Consider the following 15489-nt stretch of genomic DNA (forward strand, 5'->3'; position numbering starts at 1 on the left):
TCTTTGAGTGTTTAAGGTTGTAGATTCCTGCCCTAGTGGAAGTTGTTTTGGCGGTGTTAGCAGTTTATTGGACATGTATTTTATTCTTCTATTTTTGTTTCATGTTGTATTCCATGCAGAGTTGGGATGGAGGTCGGTAAGGCCTCTACATTTATTAAAGAAGGAGGAAGAAACACAGACAACAGTGATTAACTTTATTGAAAGTGGCCATGTTGACTGGATATTAAAATTGGATTTTTTTCTGAACTGACTGATTAAAATGGATCTGCTCATTTACCCAGCCAAAAGTTCTGTTAGTATGGATTACATATCATGTAATTCACTGAACAAACTAGTACTTTCCAGATATGTTAAACTACAGTTTTCATTCACAGCATGGGAGCTATAATCCAAACAAATCTGGTGAAGATGATGATATATTAGCATACATATTAAGCTCTGAGCACCATTTCTTTTAGAAACAGAATATGGCAATAAACTACAGTGCCCTCACTGCTTTGGTTGCAAAAAAATCCAAGTAACGACTAATTTTAGAAATCAGGCCTAATCTACACAATCTGTTAGATTTTGATGTGCACTCCTACCATATATTGTTTCAAATTACAAGAAGGTCTAATTTATTTTAAAAAGCATTCACAAAAACAAACAAAGTAACAAAATATTTTTTGCAAATAACAAAAAAACATGCAAAAAAAAAAAGCATGAAGCACATTAGTGTAGATGTAGAACAATATAGGTGCTGACTTCAACTCCCCAAATTCCCATGTCTCCATTCCTGGAAATTAAAATTCACACAACTTCAAAAGCTGCTAAGGATAAGAAACAGACCTTAATTAAGATCGTTTAGTTCTGAGGGGTCCATGGTGCTCTGCTCGTTTTCTTGTAGACGTTTCATTACCCAAACTAGATAACATTACTGATGCTAATTAGTTTGAATAATGAAACATTTGCAAGAAAACAGCAAGCTCAGAGAGCACCAAGGACCTCTGACGTCAACCCTGAGGTACAAATATTCTCCTTTATCATTTTATTCTATTATCTTGGGCCAATATTTCAACAGTTCGCATGGATCACCGTTTACATATCAAATGATAGGCGGGAGGCCGTCTCTGAGTTATCACTAAGCGGAGATTGGACTGTGCTATATCCAACCACATCGTCCTTCCCTACAGCCAGCAACCAATTGCCATAGAAACAGCTGAGGGTACAGTATCATCAGCCTTCTTATCACCATGGTAACGACCGAAAGACTCCGTTTCCTTGCTCGCTTCTTCGCAACGACCCAGCGACCTGTTCCCAATAAGACGAAAGGGAAGAAAGGCGCTTTCTAGGCTTTCTCTTTCGCCAACCCGAGAAACCCATCAATTCCCGCTGCAGTCCCCGCCCCTCGTTCGTCGCGGAGGGTGATGGGAATTCCAAGATGGCCGCGCCCGCTTGATAACCTGGAAGTGGGGGGTACTTGCTGCTGCAACTGCAATCGCTATCTGAGGGGAGACACGGGGAGAAGCCGCTGCAGCTTAGGCCCGCAGCCGATCGCCCTTTCCTGTGTCACTCAGGTCCGTGAGTCCCTCTGCCTCCCGCGGCTTATCACAGTTCCTGCCTTCCTTTAACTTTCCAATCCATCAGGGGCTGGCTTGCACGTTGCATGCCCAGGGACTCACTCCTCCTTGTGTTTCTAACTCATTCATTCATTCCTCATCAACAGTAGTTATGACAAATTTGTGCTCTCAGAGTGATCACTGACATAGAAGGCAGTTGTAGTTATTTTCCTTCTTTTGGAGTTGGCATTTTCAGGCTTGCTTTTCAAAATTTTCAAAGGATGTACCGAAGAAGGGAAAAAGTAAAGTCACAATATTTTTATTTGAAACTGCAAATGAGTAATCATAAGTAGAAACAATATCAACAGTTGTATTGAAAGGGAGTGAGGAAGAATCTCACTCTTGCAAAAAAGTGCAGCAATTTTGCATTATTATATAATCTATGCACATTCATTTGGCAGTAATTTCTAAAATCATTGGATCCTCCTCCTGAGTGATATATAGTTTATGATTATAAGGCAACTTTATATCTTAGAATATCAACATATATTGTTTTATTGTGTCTCCGAAGGATTGTCCCGCACACATAATAAGGGGTGTATTATTGCAAATACTTTGTCGAATGAAAGGCCTATAGTATCTTTGGAATTCAGCAATCCATTTCAAATGCTTATGCTAAATCACTAAAGATAGCAATCTGCATCAATTATTAGAATTTTTATAAGATTTCCAGTGCAATGGAAGATGGACTTCATGGTTAAGAGATCTTAGTATAGTTCCTTCTTTAGTTACAAATTTATGATTTTCAGGGATATTGATATCAATGAAGCTAACAAAATCAGCAACAACTGCACAGTATTGTGTATGCTTTGAAGGATCCTATGTAATCTGGTTTCTGTTTTGGACTTCCTTTAGAAATAATGTTGATATTTAGAACTCATGTCGAACATCTATGAAGAGAGGTTAACAATGATTGCAGCAGGGGATTTGCAGGAGTTTGTCCCTTTTGGCCGTGACCACTGCAAACATCATCCTAATGCGCTGAACCTGCAACTACGGCAGCTGCAACCAGCCTCAGAACTTTGGTCATCAGATGGAGCAGCTGGTTTGGTGGGGTCACTTCAGGAAGTTACCATCCATGAGAAACACAAGGTAGAAATTCTTTTGAAAGCAGTATTTTATTTTTAGCAAAGTGGATAGGGTAGGGGAAATATATTCTGTTAGACGTGCTTCTGGGTTTTTATAAATACGTAGCTAAACATTGAATTGATAATTTAAAAAGTGAATAAAAACATTGATCAAACAAGGGGAGCATAAATAGTAGGTTTGTAGAGCTTAGAACTTAATCAACAGATAAACATCAGCATTAAAGACTGATTATTTTGGGAATGCTTACTATCTGCCAAATTGCTCCTATACTTCTAATCTCTTTTGTTCTCTCTCTTCTACCAAAGCAAAATTTAGATCCTGGCCCAGGGCATTCATGAATAAACTAAAGAAGGAGGCTATCACTTTTTTGTTAAGACTAAAATATTAAACAGTATAATAAGAATGTTAAAATATTAAATACAATAATGATTTGTTGAGATTTCATTGAAACTGGATAATACATCAGACTAGAAACCAGAAGACTGAGGTCTAGTCTTGTTTAGTATGAAAGCCAGCTGATGACTTTTGCCTAGTCACTTTCTCTCAGCCTAATCCACCTCTCAGGGTTGTTGTTGTTGTGAGTAAAATAGGAGGAGGAAAGACTATGTTCACTGCCACAAATTGTTTATAAAAAATAATAAAGGCAGGATAAAAATAAATAAAATAAATGTTTTGTATCTTCTGCATTCTATTTTTGACTATATCAATAGTTCTGTTCTGAAAGAAATATTCTGAGTTTCTTAGAGAATTTTTAAAATCATTTTAACCTATTATTATAGATTTTTTTCTGTAATTGTGTTGTCTCACCCATCAAATGTATTTTATCCATAAGCATACTGCATTAGTACCAAAAATTGCTGAGAAATTCAGAAAAACAGGGTGATACTTAAAACACATATTGTTTTTGTCACTGATGATAGCTAGAAAACACCTAAACTTTTGTAGTTAGTTTTTAAAAATAATTTTTGCATTAGCTTTTTAGAAAGCTAAATCCACTAATTTTCAACAACCACCAGAATAAGTTATGCAGTGTATCATCATTTTTTTTTCCAAACCACACTTATGATCTAAATGGGCATTACTGCACAATAATAGTGATATTCATTTTTTTTCCTTTTAGGAAAGTTGGAAGTTAAGGAAGGGCATCAGTGAGGTTGGGGAAGAAGTAGAGTATGATGAAGAACTATATGTGGCTGGTAATATGGTCATTTGGAGCAGAGGAAGTAAAAACCAATCTTCGGCAGTTTATAAAGCTTTTACTGTTGACAGCTCTGTTCTGCAGGTACGAAAAGTGGTACGGTATAGAGTTTGTTTAGCTACATTGCCAAGGAAAGTTAAGGTCATGATTGCCTTTATGCTTTATGTTTAGGATTTATGTTCAGGATTTGTTTCAATTTTGTTTTGAAAATAATGACTAGAGAATGGAGAAAAAGCTTCATTAGCACAAACTGCTTAATATTCATGTGATCTACAATTTCATTTCCTAGTTTTTATATATACTTCAGCTTAAAAATCATCTGTCCAGAAGAATGTGGCATATGAGAACAGTGTTGCATGACTGAAAAAAGATATTTTTCCTCAGTAGATTGTATCTTGCTTAAAAAAAAAAATCCCCTGAAATGGTTATTGTCCTACTAATAATGAGAGCATTCTTTCTTCTACTTGGAAAAAAAAAGCATGAGATACAAATGATTTTCAGGAGGAAAATGGTGAAAAAGAAGAGGGTTTATCATTTCTCATAAAATCAAAGTCCTGACCTAATTTTAACATCCCACATCTTTGCTTTAAAAAAAATAATGCAAGACAGCCAATCTTCATTTAATGTCCACTTGTTAAGCAACCATTCAAAGATACAAGTGCTTACAATGAGTCCTCACAGATGTGGCTGTCACAGCATCCTTATGATCATGTGATTGCACTTCAAGTACTTAGCAACTGGCTTGCCATTATCATATTGCAGCATCCCATCCTCATGTGATCGCCATTTGCAACCTTCCCTGCTGGCTTCTAACAAGCAAAGTCAAAGAGGAAACTGGCAGGAGGCCTCAGATGGCAATTACATAACTGCAGGATGCTGCAACCACACAGGAGTCGCCTAACAATAGCAAATTATAAGTCAGTGTGGTCATGTGACTTTGGCACTTCAACCATGTTGCTTAGTCATTGCTTAGTTTCCAGTCCCGATTACTGTTAAGTGAGGACTTCCTGTAACCTGCACATTTGGCTTCAGAACAGGTCCCACCCCCTTTTCCTCATCTCTAGAATAGGAGTGACGTAACTGTAAAGCACCATGTTCTCAGTGAATTAACAATGTTTTGGTGGGGTGAGAGGTTTTTTTTTCCTACTTCGGATATTTTTTTAAATTTTGTTTTGCCTTCCAATACCTCACTATTATGTATTGATGTTGCCACTTTAGTGGAGCTATATTGAGTCAGAATTTGAAAATCAAAATGATAATACCATAGTTGATGATATCTAGTTTTGAATATATAGGACTGTTTTCAGAACATAGAAGAAAACAAAGCGAATTATTTATTCCACTGATTTTTATTTTTAGGCATTGTGGTGTGACTTCTCAATACCCCAGGAAAAATCTGAAAGAAATAAAGGTAAAAGTAATCTTTTAGACCATTTGATTTAAGATCTGGAATTGGAAAAGCATTGCCCCCGTTGATATGAAGCTGTTCCAGAAATCAGTGCAGAAAATGCAGCCTTTTTGTGACAAAAATAGATGAATGGAAGATAATTTGAATCTCACTTGTCTCCCAATTTAGATAGCTGTCAGTTAGTAGAAAAATGTATCTGCATATTACAGAGCTCTTGCATAAATATCCACAGTATTGAAGGAAAGGATTACACTGCTTCTTTACCCTTTCAGGTAAGCTGTATCGAAGTATTATTTCACCTCTTTTCTAATAAAGAAAGTACCTGTAATTGAGTCTGGATTTTTTGAAATGCTTTTTATAATTGAACACTGTTAAAGGCCAATTTTTCAGAAAAATAGAAATTATGGATAAATAATGAAAACATTGAATTTCTGTTAATTGGATTAAATTGGATATTTTCCCATTATAATGAAATCTATTTTAATGTAATTTTTTATAGGTAGCGAATGTCTGGCCAACAAAATATGGCTTGTTATTTGAACGTAGTAGTTCCCTGCATGAAGTATCTCTAAATCCAAACAGGTAAAGTTAGATGATCATTGCTTAGATCAGAGTTCCCGAACCTTTTCAGCTTTGCAGACCAGCGGGGGGCAGGGGGAGGTGATGGTTCTGCACACATGAATCTTCACTTGCGTGAACAGCGAGCAACTGCATGACTAGTCAATCACAACACACCTTCCAAGATTGCTGTTACAGTGATAAATTGAGGAGACCTTCCCATATAGGCTACGTGCACTGTCAGAAGAAAAGTCAAATATAAAGACAAAGTATCATAATTGCCATATTCCCAATTTTCAATCTATTGTTCAGAATAATGGAATTATGCAAATATGCCTGTGTATGTGCATAGCGTCATATTTCCTTCTACTTTAATGTATGCTTAACTTATTAGAATGTTTCTGATCAAATCACAGTTCATTGCTAATATGCAACTTGTCACAAATGGAGCTTATGATAATTTTGAATGTGGCCTTCAATTTGAAGTTGTTATCAGAACGTTTGTGGCAGTATTTAGAATATTTGTTCATTTTTTTTTAGAGAACCTTTGCCTACCATGTTCAGCATGCTCCACCCATTAGATGAAATAACACCAATGGTTTGTAAGTCTGGAGGTAAATTATGTAATGCACAAAAAGAAAGATAATTTTAGATCAGTTGTAATCAGAGACACTTAGGTTTATTGACTACTCTGCATTTGGTAGCTTTTAAAAATATGTGATATTAGGTAACATACCGAATTAGTTCAGATATGTATGTATGTATGTATGTATGTATGTATGTATGTATGTATATTCAAGATTCAGTTTATCTTGAAATTGAACAAATAGAACAGTAAGCTTGAATTGTTATGTTTTTCCTATCTGGTGTCTTTTAGATATTTTAGATGGCCAACTTCATAAATCCAGTTACCATACTGTACCCAGTGGATTAAGATGGTTAGAAATATAGTGCAACACATCTGGAAGATGTTAAATTGGAAAATAATTATCAGAAAACAGCTCAGCAGCTGGCTAGCCTTGTTAATACTGGGATGGGAGGCCTATAGGGAATATAGGGCTATAAGCTAAGCTGGAAAGTTGAAAAAATATTGAAAAAGCCAGTGGTAGACCACTTTTGTATTTTTGCAAAAAACATGGACATGTTCATGAAGTCATTCAAAGTCTAGCTAGACTTGAAGGAGGCTAAGCTTCACTTTTTATGAAAAAATGTTGACATCCCATTTTTTTCAGTGGTGTTTCAGTTTAGTTACAAAAGAAAAAAAGACATAACAGACATTCCAAGGAGAAAGATCACAGGGGCATAAATTAAACAATTGATTTATTTTATTCATAAGTTAAAGCCACAGGTAGTCCTCAACTTACAACAGTTCATTTAGTGACCATTCGAAGTTAACAGCAGCATTGAAAAATGTGACTTTTGATCATTTTTGCAGCATCCCCATGATTATGTGATCAAAATTCAGATGTTTGGCAACTGATTCATATTTATGGCACAGAGCTGTGTTCCAAGGTCATGTGATCACCTTTTGTGACCTTCTGACAAGCAAAGTTAATGGGGAAGCCAGATTCACTTAACAACCAGGTTATTGGCTTATCAGTTGCAGGGATTCAATGAACAACCATTGCAAGAAAGGTTGTAAAATGGGGCAAAACCCAGATAACAAATGTCTCACTTAACATAAATTTTGGGCTCAATTGTAGTCATAAGTCGAGGACTAACTGTATTAAAAAATATAGTAAAGTATACAGGTAATTGTTTTTAAATCATGTCTCTTGACAAGTAATCAGTTTGATCCTCTCTCCACTTAGCAGCCTTGTTTACCTCTGCCAGAATACAGTATGTTGCTGATTATTCCATGAGAATTGTTTTCGTCAATGCTGAGCCTTCCATTCTCATGACATACGATGCCTCTCAGTGCTTGCATTCCATATGGGCCCTTCGAAGAGTAAAAGCAGAGGTAAAAAATTAAGGGTGAAGTGAGCAGGGAATCGTAGAAAACAAGGAGGATAATTGATAGCTTGCCTATTCTGGGAGTGGTTGTTGTTCTGTGTAGTTTACACTGCACAGTCATCCAAATATGTTGGGTTCTAAGATTTATATATTGGACAGAGATCAGCAACTTAGTGGCCTTCTAAGGTTTTAGATTGTAACTCCCATAATTAATTATTATTGGCTGGATTAATAGAAATTTACAGCAGTGATACCATAAATCTGAAAGGCCACTTTAAAAAAAAAATCCTGTCTTAAAATGTGATGTTATACACATATGATTATTTGAATCACACAAATATATTTCTTATTGATCTGTAGGAGCAAAGTGCTGTCTTGAAGGTCTCTGAGCAGACATGGACCCCACAGCATGCAGCTGCCAGCAGTTCCTTCAGTGTCCATCTGAAGAATCTATCTAAGGGTGACTCGCCTATGGCTTCTCCATTCCAGAACTATTCCTCTATTTGTAGCCAAAGCAGGTCGGCTTCATCCCCCAGCATCCATTCCCGTTCACCTTCCATTTCCAACATGGCAGCTTTGAGGTAGGTTGCTGACTTTTCTTGCCTTGTACTTTCTCAGGATTATAATTATAGCAGGGATCAGACGTGCTGCTGAGAGCTGCATTTCCTTTATTTATGATTATTTTGTAAATGAAACTGAGATTTCAAAATTTTGTAAGTTTTAGGAGTTCCTGCTGTAGTCATCAGTACTTGAGTTTTTAATTTCCCCTTTTCAGTTTTTGAGTAACCCTTAATAATTTCAGTGTCACAGATATATTTATATATTGCCATAAATCCATATAGTATTTTATTTCATGGAACAAAAGCAAATATGCATGTCCCAGGATAATGTTGCAGGATCTAATCTTGTTTGGTCACTGGGACCAGAGGTTTAGTCATGTCACATTCTGGTGAGTGAGAGAGAAGAGTGAGGATGAGCTCCAGCATGAATCCAAAAGCTTGGAAGACTAAAACTCTGGTTTCTCCACCATCCAGTCAGAGCTGAAGAAGCTTTTCATCTGAAGGATGAGAAGTGAAACGTTTTCAAAGAAAAACAGAAAGTTCAGTTGCCTCTTGAAAAAAGCATCTTTGGGACAATTCTGGTCCCATGACCGACCCAGATTTGATCCAATAGTATTTAATTTAATTTAATTTATTGGAATCTATGAATACTAGTTCTATAGTAGTAATCAACATGAGATGTGGTACTGGCTACTAATTTGATTGGCTTCAGAATTGGATTGGACCAATTTATTAAAGTCATGGGGATTGTTCCTGCCTCTCCATTGTTTGGGAGACTAGTGCGTCCCTTGCGCAGTTGGTTGGCCAGTGTGAGAACAGACTACTAGATTAAGTGGACCAGGGTTCCAATTAGTGGTGGGATTCAAATTATTTTACTACTGGTTCTGTGGGCGTAGTGTGCTTGGTGGGTGTGGTGTGGGCTTGGTGGCAGGGGAAGGATACTGTAAAATCTTCATTCTCTACCCACTCCAGTGGAAAGTTACTGCAAAATCCACATTCCTTCCCGATCAGCTGGGACTCAAGAGGCAGAGAATAGATGGGGCGGGGCCAGTCAGAGGTAGTATTTACCGGTTCTCTGAACTGCTCAAAATTTCCGCTACCGGTTCTCCAGAACTGGTCAGAACCTGCCGAATACCACCTCTGGTTCCAATCCAGCAGGGTCTTGCTTATGTTCTTATGCTATGTTCTTAGTGCTTGAAATCCTAAGATGTAAGAATTTGGGCTCATAGTGGAAAGGGAAGTTAGCTGTGTACATGTATTCTCAGAGAGAAAATAAATATATTTCTCTGTCTTTGCAGCCGATCGCATTCTCCAGCCTTAGGGGTACATTCTTTCTCAGGGGTACAGAGATTCAACTTCTCCAGTCATGTTCAGTCGCCTAGGAGGCACAGTGCCTGCCATTCTCCAAACAGTGCTACTGAGTCATTTCTTGCCCCAGAAACTGAACTCATTGTTCCAGAGCTTTGCATAGAGCATCTATGGACAGAAGCCTTCACTACCCTGAGGTTTGGAAGAATCTATTTCATATAAAAGAAGTCTTTACAGAATCTTGACTTCCTCAAACCAAATGATTTAACTTTCAGAGAAGAAAACTTTATATTTTTGCATGTAATGATAAGACAGGCATTTGGAGGAACAACAATCTCTGACTTGAAACTTTCTTGCAGCCATGAATGCATTAAACCATTACCTTCGTTTTCTTTGGCTAATACATTTATTTGTATAAACGACAGGACAATATATGAGTGAACGTTCACATTGTTATTTAATAAGCCAGGGTCATAAGCTTATTGTGAAGTAAAATAGTTATTACACTGAAACAGTAAAGAGTAAAGATCATTAATAGTGTTTCCCTCCAAAGCCTAGGTAGCTCTGTAAAGCACTATAAAGCAATATATAAATCTAAATGCTATTGCTAATTTGTAATTATCTGGGTAAATCTGCTCATAAATTCATTTTTGAGGCTAAAGTGAATACCATATGCTCTACCATTCAGGTAAGCCAAACTGTACTTAGCAACTCATGGCTTAGAACCTATGAATAAATACTTATCACCTACAAAGCCCTGCATGGTATTGGATCTGGGTACTTGAGAGACCGCCTACTGCCAATTACCTCCACTCGACCAATTAGATCACATAGATTAGGCCTCCTCCGACTTCCATCAGCCAGTCAATGTCGACTGGCAACCACGCGGAGGAGAGCCTTCTCGGTGGCAGCTCCGACCCTATGGAACGAACTCCCCGTGGAGATTCGTACCCTCACCACCCTCCAGACCTTCCACACAGCCCTTAAAACCTGGCTGTCCCGACAGGCCTGGGGTTAAAGATATTGACCCCACCCGAATTGTATGAATGTTGTGCTTTTAACGATGTATTGTTTTATGTGTTTAACATGGTTTGTCCTCCCTCCCCCTGAACTGTGAGCCGCCCTGAGTCCCCCCAGGGAAAAGGGCGGCATACAAATAAAATATCTATCTATCTATAAAAAAAAAATCATATTTCTGATTATCTTAGTCAGTATCTAAATTCACAATATGGCTACGCATTCATTCTGATTGAACTCTATGATTTCCTTCTGAGTTTATTTATACAAATATATAGTTGGTGTTTAGAATGATAGGGCAAATACTTAAGTTTCTTACTTGAAGAAGTCTATATTTATTATTTTTTGTTTTTAAATGTTGCTAGGGAGAAGAATTGTCAAGCCTCCAAAGTATTTATTACAACTGATTTTTGTGGGCAAAAGTTTTTGTGCTATTTAGTGGAATCCCAGCTCCAACTGCGGTAAGTATATTTTGATATTTATTATTTTTATTTACTGTATACATTTAAAGATACCACTTAGTTTTCCAATTGAATAGGAAAATATTATTTGAATTTTTTCACATTTAATGTATTAACTTGCTCAAGGTTGACTCAGCCTTTCATCCTTCTGAGGTCGGTAAAATTAGTACCCAGATTGTTGGGGGCAATAAGCTGACTCTGTAAATTGCTTAGAGAGTGCTGTAAAGCACTATGAAGCAATATATAAATCTAAGGGCTATTTCTTAATTTGTAATTATCTGGGTGAATTTGCTCAGAAGTCTCATTTTTGGTGCTAAAGTGACTATCATATGCTCTACCATTCAGTTATGCCAAACTATGCTTAACAACTATGGCTTATAACCTATCAATAAAACACATTTCTGATTATTTTACTCATTACCTACTAACAAAGCGTAACCTGCTATTTGCTCCAAATCAAAGGAAAGCTGTTTTTTTTGCCAAGGCTAAAGACACTCCATCTTGCTGTAGTCTCTAGACTAGGTCAAAATTTATGTGTATTGTATTGTATCATTGATAGACATTTTTTGGTGTCTAGAAAAAGTTGCTCCTATTATATTATAGTCATTTTTATGACTGTAGATTGTTCTGTTCCTCCCAACTCCACTTTTAGGTGTGTAAAGTTTCAGCAGAGTAATGACAAGTCACAGTTGATCTTTGGTGCCATTACCAACATCCATGCAAAGGATGCAGCTCCAGTTGATGTAAGTATGGGTATGTGAACTCCATGTAATTTGTATTAATTGACAGCATTTACCCAGATAATTGCAGATTAATGTATTCTCTTCATTTGACGGATTTACAGAACGTTGATACAATGCTGATTCTGGAAAGCAATGGAAACTTAGTGCTCTATACTGGAGTGGTTCGAGTATGTACATTATTTCTCTTCATTAATAGCTTTATGTTTTCTATCCATAGTTTCTTTTGTAACATTTCTCTCCTTTTTTCCATCTTATACAATCCTTTTCTATTCTGTTTATGTGCCCTCTCTTTTCTTTAGTATTTCCCCTATGTGTAATAGCACCTCTGTTCTTCTTTCCATTTCCCTTTCATTGTATTGTGTATGAATCTTGTTTTCTTCAGATCTGTGTTATTATACTCAGTTGCCCCTATTTCAATGAGATGTAGGGTCAGGCATGTGATAGTCATGTCTGTTTCTTCCTCTTTCCTACTCCCACTTGTTTTTGAAAACAAGAATATAAAAAATGAAAGCCGCAATCAACAATACAAAAGGGAGTGTGCCTTTTTAATTTTTCCACTCTGGGAGAGTTCCCCCCCCCCTTTTATAGTAAAAATCATATTGCTCAGGGAAAACAACACAAAAAGGGCAATTTCCAATAGAAAATGTTCCAGAAGAAAGAAAGAAATTAAAATAAGGAAACTGAAAATTCATTAAATCAGTCACTCATAAGGGAAGGCAACATTTAGCTGAAGGAACCAGATCCTTTGTTAGAGAATATCTGTTTCTTTCAACTCAATAATGAAAGGAATAAACAAAAGTTTTATAAGATTTTGAAACTTTATAAACGTATACTCTTGCATAGGCTCAGTATGAGAGGAGACAGATTTGGGGCATTATTTGTTTATTTTGGTATGTCTCAAGTATGTAAACATTGCCAGTTATTTGAGTAGGCACTAGTAGGTTAAGTAGTAAATTTAGTTAATTTAAAATCTAAGGTGGCTGCATATTGTCAGGATTCATTCAGACTTGAAGATCTGCAGATAGAGATTCAAGAACACAGCTTGATTAAATACTTTAATTGTAGATATTAGAAATGTCTTAATAATGAGGTTCTTAAGATTTAAGGTCTATATACAGGTTATTTCTTTCATCTTTACCATGCGATGAATAGACAATTGTTCATTTCTCATTGGGAGAAGTGATTGGCACCTGTATATGGCAAATCAGAAATCTTCAGATTTTGATTGTTTTTGCTCTCGCACAAGAGACATTATCCAATTCTACATGGACATTTTTCAATACTCAGTTTATCACAATAGATTTTGTTCCAGCATTTTAGATCAGTGTTCTTCAAATCTGACAACTTTAAGATGTTGGGCTGTTCAACTATTCTAAAATAATTCCTTAGGTTTAATGTCTTAAGAATATTTTACCTTTAAAAACTACCTATGTTGAAACCACTGTCTACTTTGTTTCCTATTGAAAGGTAGGAAAAGTATTTATACCTGGTTTACCAGTTCCATCAATGACAATGTCAAATCAAATGCCTCGTCCAAGCACTCCTCTGGATAGTATCAGCACTCCTTCCAAGCCTTTGAATAAGCTCCTTGGTCCCTTAGATGAGGTAAGGAATAATGGTGTTTCTTTAGCTGGCAAGACTTGCATTGCATATTTTTCCACTTCTCTGTATATTAAAGAAATAATTCAGAAATTTTGCCTTACTTAGTGGCCTTTTTTTCCTTAGGGTGGTTTTGTATCAGCATTTACTCAGACTTTTTTCGACATAGATACCAAATCACAGCTTCCAATTTATCAGTACGCAAGATTGTAATTAATGTATACAGGCTTTTTCAGACTTGGCAACTTTAACATGTATGGACTTCAATTCTCAGAATTCTCTAGTCAGGCAGAGAAACACTGATTTATACTGAAGTTGCACAGAGTCTTTTAATACAAAGTCCAAAAATGGTAAATCTAGGCCTGATTAGAAAACTACATGGAAGCCATCCGAAGTTAAACTCAATTAGGTCTTCAGGCAATGTTTTGGTAGACTGCTGTTCCCATTGCCACTCACCACCGAACTTCAGCATGTTCACTGGAGCTATATGTTACTCATGTTTGATTCAAATACTGTGTTTCCCTGAATATAAGACAGGGTCTTATTTTCTTTTGACCCCTGAAATAAGCACTTGGCCTTATTTTCGCAGAGGTTATTTTTGAAGTGCAGGAGGCGGCAAATGTGGTCACTTCATGGTTGCTGCTGTGTTGCAATATTTTCGGGGAGAGCTTATTTTCAGAGGAGGGCTTATTTTAGCACATGTGCTCAAAAGCCCAATTAGGCTTCTTATTTATCCGGGGGAGGGGGGGTGTGTGTCTTATTTTTGGGGAAACAGGGAAGCAGTCAATGAGAGTTGCTAATTTAAGGGAGGGTTGAACTACATCATCTCAGAGTTTTTCCAACTATAAGTTCCTGTAATATTTTTTATAACTGCAAAACATTTTCTCCTTTTATAGCAAGGTGTGCTGTCCCCTGTTATAGAGTTGAGGGATTCCTCCAAACTTCAAGACTCCTCTTATATTGATGATTGTACATTTCAGCAACTTTCCACTTTTATTCATTCTGTAAGAGATCCTGTTCAGAACAGAGTGACTCTGGTAAGTTTAACTCTTTTTAAGTTGAATGATTTGCTCAAATAACACTTGTATTTGAACCTCTAAAATATGGCTTAAAGTTTTTGGTGGCTTGGGTGTAAATATTAACTCAATGTTTCTGTGTAAACTGTCTTATAATTTGGAGGAAATCAGATTTATTAATAATGGGATATGCTTGGAGAACTGGAAATTTATCTGAGTAGAATTGTTGTCATGCAGATTTGAGCCTAAAACTGCTTTAGAAGTAGGACATAATATACACGTATATATAGAAAGATCAGAACATTTGAAAGTATTGGTCCAAGGAAACCACTTTTGTTTCCTTGTCGTACTATTATTTAGGTATTTAGGCAAGTTTCTTTTATTGTATTTAAGTACATTTTACAACATGCTACAATGTAGTGAGTGATTTGCTGCTATGGGAGTGGTTGATTTTTAACCTCACCAATTATAAAAGTATCCCACAATTAATATCAGTATCATTAAATTATTTTATAAAGAGATGCCTCCTTTGCTTTGGTTAGTTTGCTTGGCATATTAACTGTCTTGAGCAATTAAAATGGAGGATAACAATGAATCCTTCATAAATTAAACCCTAAGGCTGGAAACAACAGCGTTCTATTTGTCTTTGGGATACCTTAAATCTGCCATAGTTTATATAATAACACATATTGCAGATGCTGGATGTATTCCTTATGGGATGATGTAATCTATCTTCCTTCTTCTAGGAATTTAATAATGGCTCAATGGTTAGAATCACCATTCCTGAAATTGCAACTTCAGAATTAGGTACGATGTTAATTTCATACTCTCCTTTTCTTTTTTCTTTATTAAGAATTGCTGTAGAATTGAGCAAATGAAAAACCAGCCTTCATTAGAATCTGAGACCTTAACAATTCATTTCTCTGTCTAATTAAGTTTAAAAAAAACAGCTAATGTTAAAAATGCTATTGTTTATCTCAT

At 36.4% G+C, this 15489-nt stretch overlaps 1 protein-coding gene across 6 annotated transcripts in view; it reads left to right on the top strand.

Moving 5' to 3' along the window:
• Positions 1 to 1389: 1389 nt before the first annotated feature.
• ANAPC1 (anaphase promoting complex subunit 1) overlaps positions 1390 to 15489 on the top strand; it is a 55106-nt gene continuing 41006 nt past the window's right edge. For 2 of the 6 annotated variants that reach the window (XM_032215818.1, XM_032215820.1), the window contains exons 1-16: positions 1390 to 1556; positions 2454 to 2690; positions 3808 to 3969; positions 5245 to 5296; positions 5462 to 5565; positions 5793 to 5875; positions 6392 to 6465; positions 7663 to 7811; positions 8165 to 8385; positions 9663 to 9869; positions 11055 to 11150; positions 11803 to 11893; positions 11995 to 12060; positions 13361 to 13498; positions 14389 to 14529; positions 15255 to 15315. In XM_032215818.1, coding sequence (XP_032071709.1) covers positions 2478 to 2690; positions 3808 to 3969; positions 5245 to 5296; positions 5462 to 5565; positions 5793 to 5875; positions 6392 to 6465; positions 7663 to 7811; positions 8165 to 8385; positions 9663 to 9869; positions 11055 to 11150; positions 11803 to 11893; positions 11995 to 12060; positions 13361 to 13498; positions 14389 to 14529; positions 15255 to 15315 — 1858 coding nt within the window. In that variant the 5' untranslated portion in view covers positions 1390 to 1556; positions 2454 to 2477. The remainder of the gene's footprint in view (positions 1557 to 2453; positions 2691 to 3807; positions 3970 to 5244; positions 5297 to 5461; positions 5566 to 5792; positions 5876 to 6391; positions 6466 to 7662; positions 7812 to 8164; positions 8386 to 9662; positions 9870 to 11054; positions 11151 to 11802; positions 11894 to 11994; positions 12061 to 13360; positions 13499 to 14388; positions 14530 to 15254; positions 15316 to 15489) is intronic. The other 4 variants (XM_032215822.1, XM_032215823.1, XM_032215821.1 and 1 more) reach the window with 3 other exon arrangements.

This window comes from Thamnophis elegans, chromosome 4 (assembly GCF_009769535.1).
Source record: "Thamnophis elegans isolate rThaEle1 chromosome 4, rThaEle1.pri, whole genome shotgun sequence".
Lineage (NCBI taxonomy): Eukaryota > Metazoa > Chordata > Lepidosauria > Squamata > Colubridae > Thamnophis > Thamnophis elegans.